We start from the raw sequence: 15,524 nt of genomic DNA, 5'->3' as shown, positions 1-15,524 counted from the left end.
CCTTTCTATTCTTAGACAAGCCTGCTGATTTTTTTTTTCTTTTAAAGTTTTTTTTCTTTTTAAATCTGAAAAATGAACTGAAACGTGATGTGCTTAATAGCTCTTCCTTGTTTTGGTATGACTAGCATTATTTTTTAAGTTTAGTATGTACTAGGAACTCAGCTAAGACCAGTAATAAACCACTTCGATGTAATAGCTTATACAACTCCACGTAGACTTTGGCTATGACTCGAAACATTCCTGATTTTTCAGGCCCATCGTTCTGTTGAGTTGAGCCTATCAGAACCATTATAAATTCCTAAGGCAAACACTAAGAGTGATTAAATAAACAGTCAAATTTATATATTCTCTTTTTTGCTTTTGTTTGAGTTCTTGCAAACTCTGAAATTGTGTAGGGTGCCAGGATTTTGTTACAGAGATGAAAAGCAAGCCCATGTAACTTTTCTTATAACTAAAAACTATCTTGTATTCATGTCTGGTTAATAGTTGGTGATTGTTATTTGATATAAAAATACCTGTTGAAACACAGATGTTTAATGCTACTGCTATCTGCCTGATCTCTGTGGATTTATTAAAATATATGTAATCATAAATGTCTGGTTTCTATCATATTAGGGACTTTAAGGATATTCTACCTTAATAAACATTTTAAAATCTTTTTATTCATATAAAGCTTCCTGTACTCTTATTTGAAGTCAGAGATGGGTAAAGTCATGATAAAAACATGAGCTTACTTACTGCAGTAGAGCTAGAAATTCAGCAGTGACAGGTTCAAAGTGTCTACAAAAGCTTGAAACATACTGCTCCTACAGCATATACTGCTCTGAAAAAAATGATGCTCACTGTTCAAAAAAAGTCTTTGTCTTGGTCTTCATAATGATGTCATATATGCGCCATCTTTTCCACGGTCTTTATCAAAGAACTTCAATTAAATAATTATTTTTTTCTAAACACAGTAATACTTGTGTAGAGATCATTTCTACAGTCTGTTAGTTCTGCATGAGATTTCATCTGAGGTGGCCGTGTATTCCTCTCTGGTAAAAGAGAAAATTACATTTCCACTATAATGTGAAATAAATCTAATAAAAGCATGGGTCTTAGCTGCTTCTGTGGTGCAAAGTTTTAACACATTCTGTACGTTTTACAACTCATATTTTTTTTCAGTGAAAGCTGAAGTGAGGGACTTGTCTCTACTGAGACTGCTGCAGTATTTCTGATGAATGGTTTTGTCTTTTTTTTAAACCAACACAAGTATTTTGACAATTTTAATTGTCAACCTCAATAAACCAACATATTCCTGGATACATTTCTTTGCCCTTTCCTGAAATGGAAGGGAAAACTGTAGAAGGTTAATCTTGCAGTGCTGCTAAATGCCTTGAACTTCAAATCATCTCCCCATATCAAACTTTGTTCCATCTGTGTTGATTTCCAGAAGAGTAAAATAATTGAGATGAGATGAGAAATTCAGGTTTGGGAGAAGATAACATGTTTTGGAGGTTGAACTTGTACTTGGTGAGTCTATTTGTCTCCTTGGCACAGTATTGTTGTATTGCTGTTTTAAGGGTATAGCTCCATTCTATATACAGCTGTAAATCAACTCTAAAGGGAATATAGTTGGCTCTTACTAGTTCAGACAGAAACTGTGTACCAGATTGTCTCTGATAACTGCATTGTCTGTCGTCTGTAGGTGCCACCAGGGAGTCGAATGAATTACTTATGAGGACTATTCCGTAACTATCCGGTAGGTGTCATAGTAAGTCTTGTAATACACAACCCATAGCAGTAAGGATTAGTACTTAACATCTCATCTTCAGACTACTGTTCAGGCTTTAACGCTAATAATATCATTGTGAAGACAGTAACTCCCGTTGATACTAATAAGAAGAATTTTCTCAGCTAATAGGCAGTGATACATTTTTTTTTCCATTTGCGAATCACTGCTATTTTGCTTCAGAAGTATCTTGCACAGTATTGTCTTGTGCAGATGTAAACTAAGTCTTTCCACAATTCACCTAGGCCTTGCTCTTGTTCAAAGGAAGAGCGCCACCAGCTGGGTTTCCAGTTTACTCCTTTGTGATCTGAAATCACACTCTGTAGCCTTAGGACTTGTTAGGTTCTAAAAGGCATATTACAGATATCCAGGGTGCTGTTTCCTCCTTACAGGATTTTTAGAGAGGATAGTTTGGTCACAGCCAAAACAGTCATAGTAATGAGAAAAAAAAAAAAAAATCTGTGAAATGGAGGGAAGAGATGGAAATGGCAACAAGAAAGGAAGGTTGTCCATTTTGAATGCATTTACTAAGTTATAGTTGACCTTGAAAGCTTTAATTAATAAAACACAAGATAGCATTTTTAATTTTAAACCTTAATACTGTTTGTTATTGTAAACTGATCTCAGTATTAGAGCATAGCGTTTTAAAAGGATTTGATTTGTATTTTTGGCATCTAACGCAGACTGCAGATCACAAGGCCTCTCAGCGCTTATGCCTTCAGGCTATCTTGAAACAGACATTCCCAGCAGTGCACGGTCCTGTTAGTCCACACTGCAGTTCCACCCACGTGCTTCACACTGTCCACTATGCCAACGTTACCTGACGACAAGGGACAATCAAAAGAGGCACAACAAAACAGTTCTCCTTCAGCCAAAGTAAGCACTCTTACAAAGGTGTTCTCTGACACTTGTTGGAAACCTGAACCTGAAACCTTTGTGTATATTTAGGAGTTTATAAAATAACATCTAATAATTTCTATGTATCAGTGTGCCTTGATTCGCTGATAAAGCTATGAATGACCTTTCAGTTGATATTCTTAGAACTCTTCAAATATTTTATAGACAAAGAAACACAAACTGAAGTTGCACAAGCACTTGTTTATCAATTTGGTCTGGAGGCTTATATGTCTGTCTGTTCTGAACCATTTATATTAAAGCTGTCCAAAAATGTCCTTTGTGAACTTATTAGAGAAAACTTTAACCTTTGAGAAAAGAACTTGGGCTTATATTTCACAGTAGTCTTGAAACATCTAGTGCTGCCTTTACAGATGTAGAAGAGGTTATTAAATTTGTGTGTGTGTGAAACATGGAAATCTGCTTTTTGGTTTGTAGTCTCTCTTAGTGCTTTATTTTTCAGTAGTGGCTGAACATGTATTGGAACTATACAGAAAGCAGGTGGGTGCTCCCCAGACATATTAATAATCTTGTTACTCAAATTTTTGGCATCTACATGTTTTTACATGTTTTATTTGCAGATAAATTTTAAAAAACAGTAAGATTACATTTTTGCCTTTTGAATAATTTATACAACTGAAAAAAGTGATTTTTATGTTCTAATAAAGTGGGGGGTTTTATTGATTGTTAGCTTAGCTGAAGTAAAGAACCTTACTGTGATTATAAAATCATGGGTTATCCAGATCATCCTGTTTTATGCAAACTGGTGTAAGGAAAGAGAGGATTTATAATCTGGCACATCCTCAGTTAAAAAAAATGCATCACTGTCACTGGATTTGAGGACACTGTATTCTACACTTTAGGTGAAAACATCCGCTACTTTAGCATTGTTGGAAAATACTGTCAGCAGTGAGCCCTACACTGATTTGTCATGCATTCCATCTAAATTGCACATTGTGCTGAGTGTTAGTTTCCTGGCTTAAGATAAACACCCCAGATAGATGCAAGTTCATCAGGCTACTAGCTGAGAACATGTATTAGGTCGAGAAGATTTTATTTTTTTTAACTCACCCATGTGAAGAGTATTTTAGTACAAAAAAATTCCTGGGTAAAACATACCCAAAGAGAAAAAAATATGAAAAGCTATCAGACATCAACAAATCTAATCCTGAGCATGCTTGTCAAATGGGAGAAATGAAGAATTCCAACCACCTAATATTAAAAAAAAAAAATTAAAACCATTTTTATTACATTATAGAGGCCTTTTAGAGGTAAGGCTTAAAAGATCTATAATGTGATGGTTCATGAATCAGTTAACTGTGCAAAATGCTTCATTTTAGATAAATTGTTATTTTTAGGCACAAAGTAACAGTGGAACGATTTTAACCAACAATACTGCTCATGAGCCTACTGAAGTTAAGGATTGCAGGTAGACAATGTTGTGAGAATTTGATCTTGTAGATACCTGTTATCACTCTTGGGTCTTGCTACAGTCCAAGTTCTACAGCATGACTATGTAATAAGTAAAATAGCTTATCATTGTGAGATAACAACTTGCAAGCAATTTGGGGGCATCAGAAGGAACTAACAACTGGTGGACTTGTTCTCTGCCATTGAACAAAACTTCCCAAGTCTGGAATCCCATCTTATCTAAAGGGCTGTCTGGTGTCTAACCATTACCTCATTCTGTTTCAGGAGATGCTTCCCCACCTTTTCCCTGCATGCACAAACGCACACACTCATTCACAAAATAGTTCTGAGAAAATAAGCCTTACATCACATGTGGTTTCTTGCTTACTTCAAGATACTTAATCATCCTTGTAGGACGTGTGGACCAATTCCAACCTGAGTCATAGAGATGGGGTCAGTTTGACCCTACATTTTTATGGGAGGAGGGATTGGGGCAAAAAGGAAGCACCAACTTGGTAGCAGGCAGTCACTGGTACTAGGAGATGAGGCAGCGGTTGGAAATAGCTGAAGAGCAGACCTGTGTGGAAACTAACATGGAGAGGGCGCTTCCAGGTAGGCCATGCGAGGGTAATGGAAAACTTCTGTATCAGAATGTACAACTGTGAGACAGCTTAAGCTTCCTGTTAAAGCTTCTATTCCAAGAGCTGCATACAGCAGGCTGAGTAGTCTTTAGAGTATAAAGATTTCTTTTGATTCAAACCACCTGGCCCTGCAAGGAGCTTCATGCTCTCGCTCTTCCTGCCTCTCTCCGACACAGATGTACCACAATAGGTTAGGGCGACAGGAGGCATGAGTTTCCACTTGTGCAGAAGTTGAAGTGCTATAGCTGCTGACCAAGATCACTGTATTCTACACGACCTAAGCTACCTTTGGCTACAGGCTTTTTTTTTTCTTTTTTTTTTTTAAATTAACTGGTTTTAGAGTCCTAAAATGGACTTGAGTGACTTTAAGGCTGATGTTATGTCACTCAAAAGCTTTTGTTCTTTGGCAGTCATGAGATTAGTATCAACAATGTGCATGTGACTTTGCCCTACAAGCAGGGCAGTCACCTGAATTTTCGTCATTGACTGTTAGACAAAATATATTGTTACTTAGTAACATTATCAAGAATACTACCAAAAATTGCTTTCAAACTATTATCATACAATGTCAGTTGTGCACTTGTATCACATAACAAATCATTCTTTTACATTCTGACATTTCCAGTATTGCAAGGATATTTTTCTTAAAATTAAATCTCCATATTATTTTCTTGGCATGTTTCCCATTCTGCTGTAAAGGAATGGTTTGTGGTGTGAAAAATCAGTTTGCCTGCCTCTTTAAAGCTTTCTGATTAGTTCCAGGCTTATTGAATTTGGCTTATGTGCATTAAAAATTTTTAAAGAAAAGAGATGTTCTAGGTCTCCATCAGCACTTTTTAGCAGTTTAAGTATAGGCCTCTAATTCACATTTGTTTTATCAAATAAGAATTAATTCTCACTTAATTCAGCAATTTTCTCTGTTAGCTAAATTAATAGTGAGCAATACACATTATTTTCCACATAGAGCATCAAGACTCAGTGTTTTGAATTTCTGTTTAACTACATTTTTATATTTGTCACAAACCATTCAGGACACTACTGTTGAAGGGACAACATGCAGTACACCTTCTATTGTCCTTCCAGAGAATGCTGTTACGCCAGATGTAGAAATTGATAAAAATCTGGTTAACAGGTACTATATAATACATTACCAATCTATGCCTATATTGTACAGTGATTCCAGGAGCTGTGTTTCTAAAATATTGCTTTGAAATTTATATTGTATTAAAATGTTATTGCTGTATCTCTATTTGTAATATGATTGTATTGTCTTTTCATTTTGATGGTGATTTTTTTGGATGCAGGGAAGTGGGAGGGGGACAGGAATATAACTGATACTAAAGAAGTAGAGTTTCATATAATACTAAGCCTGCCAACCTGACTCAGTATACTTTAAATTTACGTGAACTTTCTTACCTTTCAGAATAGCGTAATTTGAAACTAAAACAAATGTAAATTAAAGTTTTGCAGAATTTGGACTAAAAGCTATAACTTTTGAAGTCCATCCTTTTCCTGGCAAATAAAATATGGCCTGGTGAGGAAAAAATTGCTTGGACAATCCTTGTGTAGACATATAGTGGTGTGTGTGCGTGCGCACTACAATCCTACACCTAGTGCAAGGATGACTGACAGTTGGATTTCTTATGTTCTGTGCAATACTGACCTTCTGTGCAAACTTTGACCTTTACTTAGGCCCAGTCAATGAGCAACTGAGACAAAAAAAAGTACAATCGAGCATTTTTGTGTTTCCTGAGGTATTTCCTCCCCTCCCCCCCCATGGAAATTTTTCAATTCAGTAGTTAAATCACCAGATTTGGTCTGCTGATTGTATATGTACACCAGCAGTGCTGTCTTAAACCATTTAAATGTTTCCACTGAACCAATAAGAACTTTGTAGACTGATGTAGAGTTAGGAAATTAATCCTTGCATGACTTAAAAAAAATTTACTGTTTTTTAAATACTAAAGTTGTTAAGTTCCTCAAAGTCTGCTCAGCCATCAGTGTGGACTCTTGCAAATGGGTGTATGTTTTGTACAATGCCCGTCTGTTCCCTTCTTGAATTAAAGAACTAGCTGGATTACAATCTTAGGACAATATTCTTACTACTGTGCTGAAAAATAGCTGTTGTACCAATAGTACTTGCAATCTGTTGTAATTGTTTTGTCTATTGAAAGGAAAATGCAGCAACAAACTGTTGTTCTCAGAAATAATCTGTTTGCATGATCCATAAATTATGAGTGTGTTTTAATGATGCAGGAAGGTTTTTGGCAAAAGATGGACTTGCAATGTATGACAGCTTGTACAATAAGGCTTATTTGTGATGGCAGCAAATTTCCAAGGAAGGCTTATGATCATAAAAATACTTTGCAATTTTTACTAATAGCTTTTGCAAGTATTTTATTTAATTTTTATGCTTACCCTTTTATAGTTCTATGAACTGCTGAGAATACTTATCTTCTTTTGATACATTTAGCATTTTACCTGTATCTTTCAGAATAAATCTACCTTCCAGTCTTGTGTATATTATCTTGGTATTGACTTAAAACACACACTGTTTTGTATAACTTAAGGTGATGCTGGTGAAGCTACTTTTATTGTATGTGGTTTCTTTCCTTACAAAAATTGTTGGTAGTCTGGCATTGCTGGCTAACTTTATTTCATAGGATAAGATTCTGAGATATTAAAATATCATTATATTATTAGCCAGCATCTTTAAAATTTTCTTCTAAAACCAATTAAGTCATGCTCAGTTCCTTAAATCCTGTGTTGAAAACATTGGAAATTGAGTTACTGGACTTGTTTTTTTCTACCTAAAAGAGATGCAACAAGTGTAGGCTTCTTTTCCAGCTCTCTTATTTCCCTTCCTCCCTTGTATCTGTTCAGTCCTCCTTACTGTTTCAATGAAGGTGCAAAAGAAACTTCCGTAGGATCTGGGAACTGGGATAGGACCATGTTCCTGATCTTGTGAAATAAAATAGGTATCAGTTGAAAATTCAAGCAGATAATGTTTCTAAGCTAGACAGTTGGAAGAACTTAAATGTCTCGCTTGAATACAATAGTGCAAGATCATCTTGAGATTAAGCAGATGTGAAAGCAACTTAAATGTCTCGCTTGAATACAATAGTACAAGATCACCTTGAGATTAAGCAGATGTGAAAGTAAGCTGATGAATGGAAATATTCTTAAAATATGGGGAAAAAACTAATCAGAAGGTATTGATCATAAATCTATACTATAATTTGCTTGTATTTTTAAAGTCTCCAAATTTCAAAATCATTTAAGAGTCAGAATTATAATGTAGTCCTTTAAAACAGCATTATTTCCTGTATCAGCATTAAATTTTCTGCAGTCATTTGAGACCTTCATTCTCCAAATTTCAAAATCATTTAAGAGTCAGGATTATAATGCTGCTTTAAAGCAGCATTATTTCCTGGATCAGCATTTAATTTTCTGCAGTCATTTGAGACCTTCACGGGGTTTTCAATCTAGAAAGTTCCTGTATTGCAATATGGGAGTGTCAAGTGTGGGAGCCTAAGAAATTATTTCCGTCATAAAACTCAGTTTAGGAAGCAGTAACAATTTACAAAGACTAATTTTTTTTTGGGGGGGGTGCTGAGAAGGGGGGACTGGGGGGTGGTGTTTTGGTGGTTTTTTTGCAATGTACCATATTTACATGAGTTTTATGTCATGATAATGATCCGAAGAAATGTTTGGAGATGAGAGGAATTGCAATAAAACCTTTTTGTTGTTTTTTTTTTTTTTTTAATCAAAGAGAAGTGCTTTCTTTTTAATGTTACATTTTTATAGAGAACTTTTTTTTTTTGGTGGCACACTCCCATAATTTATTTTTGTTCATTTTTCTCTCTAGGCCTCGTAGTCCTCATAGGAGACATTCTAACCGTACCACTAGGAATCCAACAAATTCATTGACTTCTATTGGTAAGAAGTGATTATTCATTTAAGCTGGGATGTTTTATCAGAAAATGTGATATGCAATAAAGACCTAAATATAGAGTCTGACTGTATTGACTACAGCTTTTTTTCCTGTGCATTCAATTCACACAAATAGAGATTTGGAGATTTTTAAATTTAGCAGAACATCCTTAACATTGCCTTTTTCTTAGTAAGATAATAAAATATTTTATGTAAGTAGTATTTCCACTGTTGTGCTAGAGTTAGCTTCTCAGCCATGCAGGGAGACTTCCGGTTTGTGGACCATTCATTCTCCTGGGTCACATATCTAACATATCAACATAAGTGGGCATGAGGAAAAGCAATCTCTAATGCCTTCTTTAACCATTGAATATTCTCATGGGATTTGCAGTTCCTTTTGAAAATTATTGCAGGTCTACCACATGGTAGAGATTGATTTGCTTTTTGAAATAGCTTTTATAATGCTCAGGCTTTGGCTACTCCATGTTGGCCTGCTGCTTTGCCAGATGTGGTTTTACTATTGCTTCTGCATTTGTGGGAAAAGTTCTTCTATCTGCATAGAATAAAATCTTTATACTTCCAAACTCTGCACTTTGTTCTATAGATTATTTTATGGGATCACCTGTACGTTAAAACTAGTGTGCATAAATCTTTGCCAGCTGAGTTTGTGGGACCTTAGCCTTGAAAAACTGGACATATAAAATCCATGGAAAAACTAAGTCTACAACACAAATGCCATGACTGCTAGTTGAGATGGATCTAATGCCACTTTTACAGAAAAATTAGAAAAACTGTATTGGGGACACAGCTGGAAAAGTCAGTTTCACATATCATAGCCATCTTGGATCATAGTGACTTAATCTTAGTGGGTTATCTGTGTTCTTGAGGACTTGCTTTAAGCTTGAGAATATAACAACATTAGAAATGTTTGTTAAATTTAGCTTTGAGCTTGCATTTATAGATATGTTACTTGTACTTGTTACTCTGAAATGCCACAACCTATCTTGAAATATGAGGTACAGCTCTAATTCTGATATTTTCTACCCAGACAACAGCGGTCATGTGATTGATCTGGTAAATGATCAGCTACCAGATGTCAAAATATCGGAGGAAGACAAAAAGAAGAATCTTGAATTACTGGAAGAAGCAAAGAAAGTGAGCGAGAGGTTTCTAATGCGCAGAGGCAGAAAGTCGAGAAGCAGCCTTCCGGAGTCACCCCCAGGTAGGTGCAGGTTCTGAAAAGAAGATTCCATATTCTGCTTCAAAGATCTGGAGAGGTGTAAACAAGCATCTACTGTAATGCATGCATTGCTACTGTGTACATACACATTGATAATTTGAAGGTCAGAATCACTCTGCTTCTCCTCACAATTCCATATAAAAATGAAATAACCAATCTATATATTCAGACTTAATGGTGGAAGATGGTGTAAAGTTTTTAAGCCCCTGAATGACACTGCAAACACTGTAAGAGGAAAACATTAAGTGTTTCTATTGGAATCTAAAAATTTGTCACAAATTTCTGTTTGTGAAGATTTTCTTCCTAAAGTTCCTATTGTACATAAGATGAAATTTTAATGGCAAGATTCATACTGCTGAAAAAAACAGTGTTGGCCTTCTGGGCTGCGAGTGCACACTGTCGGCTCTTGTTCAGCTTCTCATCAACCAGCACCCCCAAGTCCTTCTCCTCAGGACTGCTCTCAATCCATTCTCCTCCCAACCTGTATTGGTGCTTGGGATTGCCTCGACCCACATGCAGGACCTTGCACTTGGCCTTGTTGAACTTCATGAAATTTGCATGGGCCACCTCTCCAGCCTGTCCAGGTCCCTCTGGATGGCATCCCTTCCCTTCAGCGTGTCAACCACACCACACAGCTTGGTGTCATCAGCAAACTTGCTGAGGGTGCTCTCGATCCCACTGTCCATGTCTCTGACAAAGATGTTAAACAACACCGGTCCCTATACCGATCCCTGAGGAACGTCACTCGTCATTGATCTCCACTTGGACATTGAGCCGTTGACCACAACTCTTTGAGTGTGACCATCCAGCCAATTCCTTATCCTCCAAGTGATCCTTCCATCAAATCCATGTCCCTCCAGTTTAGAGGCAAGGATATTTTGCAGGACAGTATCGAATTCTTTGCACAAGTTCTGGTAGATGATCTTAAAATTGGCTTGACACTTTCTGGAGGAAAAAAAACCAACAACTGTACTTGCAAAAATTTAATTTTCCTTTTCTTTTTTAAATTCCTTGTGAATCTTTCTCTTGTGTTTACTTTTCTGCCGTGCTTGCAGTATCAGAAAACCGAGGAGAATAAGTATTCTGTGTATCAATAGAATTGTATTAGTTTATGGCAGGTATACGAGATAAAACCTGCTCTAAGTTGCTAATTGCCAAGTACAACTTGGCAATGAAAATTACTTGTCAGGTTCTGGACAAACACATGACTGATGACTATGAGATTTCGTGTTTTAATCTTATCTGAATTTTAAATATTCAGAAGCTACAAGCCTAGAAAGTAAAATTACCTTTTGTTTTGTCTTTGTCTTTGTTTTGATGAAGCAGTTTCCCCTACACTTAGTCCTAAAGTTTCACCAGTAGCATCTCGGAGCAACTCTTTCACTCTTCCAGTTCCATCAGGTAAAATGATCTATGCAGGCTCAAACTTATAAAAGCTCACCTAATTGTATTTTTTAATACCTCTTGAGGGTAAGTGAAAATCTGTAGATTCAAGCATCTCTCCCTGAATGTGACAAAACTCATAAATGCCCACAATACATATTTTTACTTCTTTTTCTGTATTGTATCGTTATTGTTGTGCTGGAAGGTTACATGTTTTGGGTTTGGTTTGTTTGTTTTTTTTTTTATTTTCTTCAGTAATGGAGTTTTGAGAAGCTTTAATGATCTTTCACTTACTATATTTTAGATATTTTTTCCTTTTTAAATAGTATTTTCCACATTAAAATTTTGTCCTTAATATATTACATGGAACTGTGCATGTATGTGTTTGCTAATGATGTAGTAGTAAAAATTTTAAACAAAATATCAGGATATGCCCTAATTATGTGTGTGTCTTTCTAGGATCTGATGCATTCACAACCACTACTGTTGGGTCAGTATCTCCAGGGCAGGTAAGAAAGAGCTGAACAACTCTGTACAGTGACCTGGTTATTACAGTACTATAGTACACTATGCTGTGTTAGTAGTCCCTGAGGAAAACGGGATGTTGCGAATACCATTTTTTATTCCAGGATTGGATTATTGATATGTATTTTCTGCAAAGTGAGGGACTAATGTTAACTCTGAAGACCAAAATTCGTGAGGGAACAAGTGCTGAAGGATCATAGAGATCTGTTAAGAAAAATAGAAAAACTTCCAATATAATCCTAGTCTATGGAAAAAGCTAATCCCTAATATTACTTCATAAATAAATGTGACAAGCAGTGTAAAAATGGAGAGCTTCAAAGCTCATCCACTAATATCTATACCTAAAATTCGCAGCATAGATGTGAAAGATAACCTTGTAAGGCAACTTTTTTCTTCCTTTTTTGCTAGAATAACAGAACTGTGAAAGAGGATGACAGGCAAACTACAGAGGTAAGTGTTTCACATTGTGTTGAACAAAATCTGCCTGTTTATCTTAGCACACATATGACTTATGTGACTGAAAAGGCTAACAGACTGTTCACTGAGTTAAAAAAAAAGAATGATACTGTTCTAAGAAATTGTGAAGCACCTGCAAATGTAGTGGAGGACAATGGGCTACAGCTAGTCTTTACATCATATCATGCACCCTGCTCTAGCTCAATTAAAATCAATATACTAAGTAACTTTATAAGCAAAGTAAAAATATCTTTGTGTGCTGGTGTTTTAGACAGACATCCTCTTCCAGACCCCTTTGGTTCCGTGGAAAAAGTTACTGTACCTTGCATTCCACACCACCAGTGGGATATTACTGCTCCACACATCTGTTGGTGGAGCAGTTCATATGAATGTGTCCTAACTTGTTTTAGGTAGCATCAGATGGCCCTTCAAAGAGATTTTGCTGAGAGTGGATTAGGCAATACCTACAAAAACCAGTATGGCAGCAGAATTTTGGAGCAGCAACTCCAAAAGAGAGAAGTAGCAACATATCTAAGGCAGAGCCCACATGGTTGCCTTAAATTGCTGACACAGGTGCCCTTAGACAAAATATAGATTCTGTACCAAAGTAGTGAAGGTATACGCACACATTCTTTTGCCAACTCTCCTGTAGAGGTTGCAGACAATTTATAGTCTATGGTAATGCACACAAAGGAAGAAGAGAGAAATTACAACATGTGCTTTAACTTTGTGTACAAACCCATAGTTTTTTTTTTCCCTTGGGAGGTGAGGGACAAACAGAAAACCAAGGAAAGTAACAGTGCTATAAGGTAGAGAGTGAAAAGTGTGTACTCAGTCAAACCTTACATTAAGATGATGAGAGACTTGGCTATATGATGATTGCTATAATGGACACTGAAATGGGAGGAGGTTATATCAAAAATTCAGAGAAGAGATTCCCAATTCAGTGTTTTTTCAAGTGCCTTTTAAAAATCCTTTCTCTAGTCAACAGCACATGTTTAAAAGCAAATGTCACCAAAAAGGAAGTGGCTTTTTACGGTGAAAATCCATCTTTGGTTAGGGGAAAAGAGAAATCTGCACTTGTTTCTCTGTTTTATGTGTCCCTCTCTACTTTCAGAATGCTGCAAAAGGATTAATGGATCGAAGACAGAATGATCAAAGAAAGATTTCTCAGGGAAGGCTGGTTCCTCGTTCTGCTGGTTTTGAAAACTCCAAAGAGAAGCTCTCAGAACAAAAAGAAAACTTCGACCCATGTAAACATATGGATACTTTACCTAAATACTCCCCTTCAGGTAGTGATGGTGGCAGAATGTCTCTTAACACCTGCATGAATGTTTGTGAAAATGAACTTGGAAAAGCATTCCTCAAGAAGGCGAAAGAAAATGATGTTCCTTTAAGACCCCATCTGCCAGGACCAGGAATAGCAAGTATAGATTCAAAGCTAAAAATTCCTGTTCCAGAAATGAGGGACCATAAAATTTCATGTAAACCAGAATTTAAAATGTGTGGACTGCGTCCTCCTCTCCTACGGGCTGTATCATGGGATAGCTTGGAGCCTGGACAGAAAGATAAAACACCTTTGAAATTACCATCTGAAGAAGATAAAAGCTTTACTGTTGGTAATAAATCCAGCAATCAATTAAAAGCATTCAAAGATCTTCAAATCCAAGTTCAACCGGTTCGAATGCAGAAATTGACAAAGCTCAGAGAGGTGAGTCCTAGTCATCAGTTATATCCTGCTTTAAAGTTATTTTCATATCTTACTAAACTTTCAACTTGCTTAGCATTATTTTTATTGCAAGAAACATACAGTAATATAATGGGAAATAGTTTCAGAAAAAAATCAATACAGAATCGTATCATGTTTTTCCTTTGCAACTCTAGTAAACTGTAACCTGTAACTAAATTACATGGAATTATCCTATTTCTTTGTTCTCTTCAAATACGTGCCAACTGCACTGTGGTCTCTTGCACGTGCGGGTTTTGTCCCCCAGAAAAAAATGGTAATACTGGTGTTGAGAAAGTACTAATTGCTTTCATTGTGACAGAAAGGTGAGTCTAAATCACAGTCTATCTCATTTTTATATTGTTTACGTGACCTATAAACAGGAAGCAGCTGATTAACAATCATGTCATTTCTAAAAGATGCTTGGGTCTAAAATGATGATTTTAGATCTGAAGAATCTTTCCTTCCTTAGGATGTAATGACGTTCTCTTTAAAAGGGTCACTTATGCTCTCTTATTTCCTTTGCTTCCCTGTGCTATGCTTTTTCTGCTCCTTCAGAGTTGTCCTATTGACTAATTGACTGATTTCTGTTTGCGTGGGCTGAGACCTGCATATAAACAGAAATCTTCAACTGAAGTTTAGAGTTAGTTACTATACTCTTGTTTAAGGGCTGCATATAATATACTATTTGAAAACTTTCTTTGTATTTAAAAATCACTTTTATTTTGTTCAGCTGAGCGTCTTTGAGTCCTGTATTGGTTGGGTATTCTCCCTTCTAAGGAGAGTATTTCTGTCATTCCAGAATACTAGCTTTTGCAATAACATTACATTTGCAAGATCTGAGGGGGCTAGAAATTGGTTTGGCATGATTTTTTGCTTATTGAACTTTCTCAGAAAATGTCTCAGTGTCCAGAGTTTCAAAACTAGGTGCCTCTGAGAGCCAGGGCAGGTAGACGATGGCCAGACTTAGAGTCCCAAACTGCAACACAGTGCAAATGTGTCAGCTTCTTGAAGGATAAGCTTGCACTACAAAATCTATAAATTAATCCGTTGTTAAATAATTATCTAAAAGATTGGTAAAAACTAAGAATTAAACCCTAAGAATTAACCAGTGTATTGAAAAAAAATTAGAAATATCGTGAAATTATAAACCACCATCATGAACAAACTGCAATGTGTGTATAGCAAAAATAACCTTGGAAAGAAAAAAAAGAGTTGCTTTCCTTAACAGCCTAATAAGAATATTTTATTTGACCTCCAGTAGTCAATATTTTAAGCTGAATATAGGACTGACAGGTGAGGACCTCAAATTCTGCACTTCAGTTAATTCATTCCCATTGTATTGCTTGGGAATGGCAGCTTAGTTATTCATCTCTTCCTGGCTATGTAACACAGACATTCTTGGCATATACGTACTGGAAGTTTTGATTATAGAGACACGAGCCATGCAGTTTTCCAAGTCCTAGAAGATGTTAAACACAAATAGTTAGAATCAGAAAATTAATACAACATGATAGATAATTCCAGTTAGGTGAGATTTAAACT

General features: G+C 36.2%; 1 protein-coding gene across 1 annotated transcript in view; it reads left to right on the top strand.

The window, feature by feature from the left end:
* The first annotated feature begins 2,537 nt into the window (after positions 1-2,537).
* The window catches only part of MRVI1 (murine retrovirus integration site 1 homolog), a 31,072-nt gene continuing 18,085 nt past the window's right edge, over positions 2,538-15,524 (top strand). Inside the window, exons 1-8 of the mRNA XM_010075921.1 lie at positions 2,538-2,647; positions 5,748-5,848; positions 8,585-8,655; positions 9,698-9,871; positions 11,213-11,290; positions 11,732-11,781; positions 12,206-12,247; positions 13,371-13,964. Coding sequence (XP_010074223.1) covers positions 2,579-2,647; positions 5,748-5,848; positions 8,585-8,655; positions 9,698-9,871; positions 11,213-11,290; positions 11,732-11,781; positions 12,206-12,247; positions 13,371-13,964 — 1,179 coding nt within the window. The 5' untranslated portion in view covers positions 2,538-2,578. The remainder of the gene's footprint in view (positions 2,648-5,747; positions 5,849-8,584; positions 8,656-9,697; positions 9,872-11,212; positions 11,291-11,731; positions 11,782-12,205; positions 12,248-13,370; positions 13,965-15,524) is intronic.

Source organism: Pterocles gutturalis, unplaced genomic scaffold (assembly GCF_000699245.1).
Source record: "Pterocles gutturalis isolate BGI_N339 unplaced genomic scaffold, ASM69924v1 scaffold4153, whole genome shotgun sequence".
In the NCBI taxonomy this organism is placed as follows: Eukaryota; Metazoa; Chordata; class Aves; order Pterocliformes; family Pteroclidae; genus Pterocles; species Pterocles gutturalis.
The sequence above is the reverse complement of the archived record's forward strand: the minus strand, read 5'-3'. Positions and strand labels throughout refer to the sequence as shown.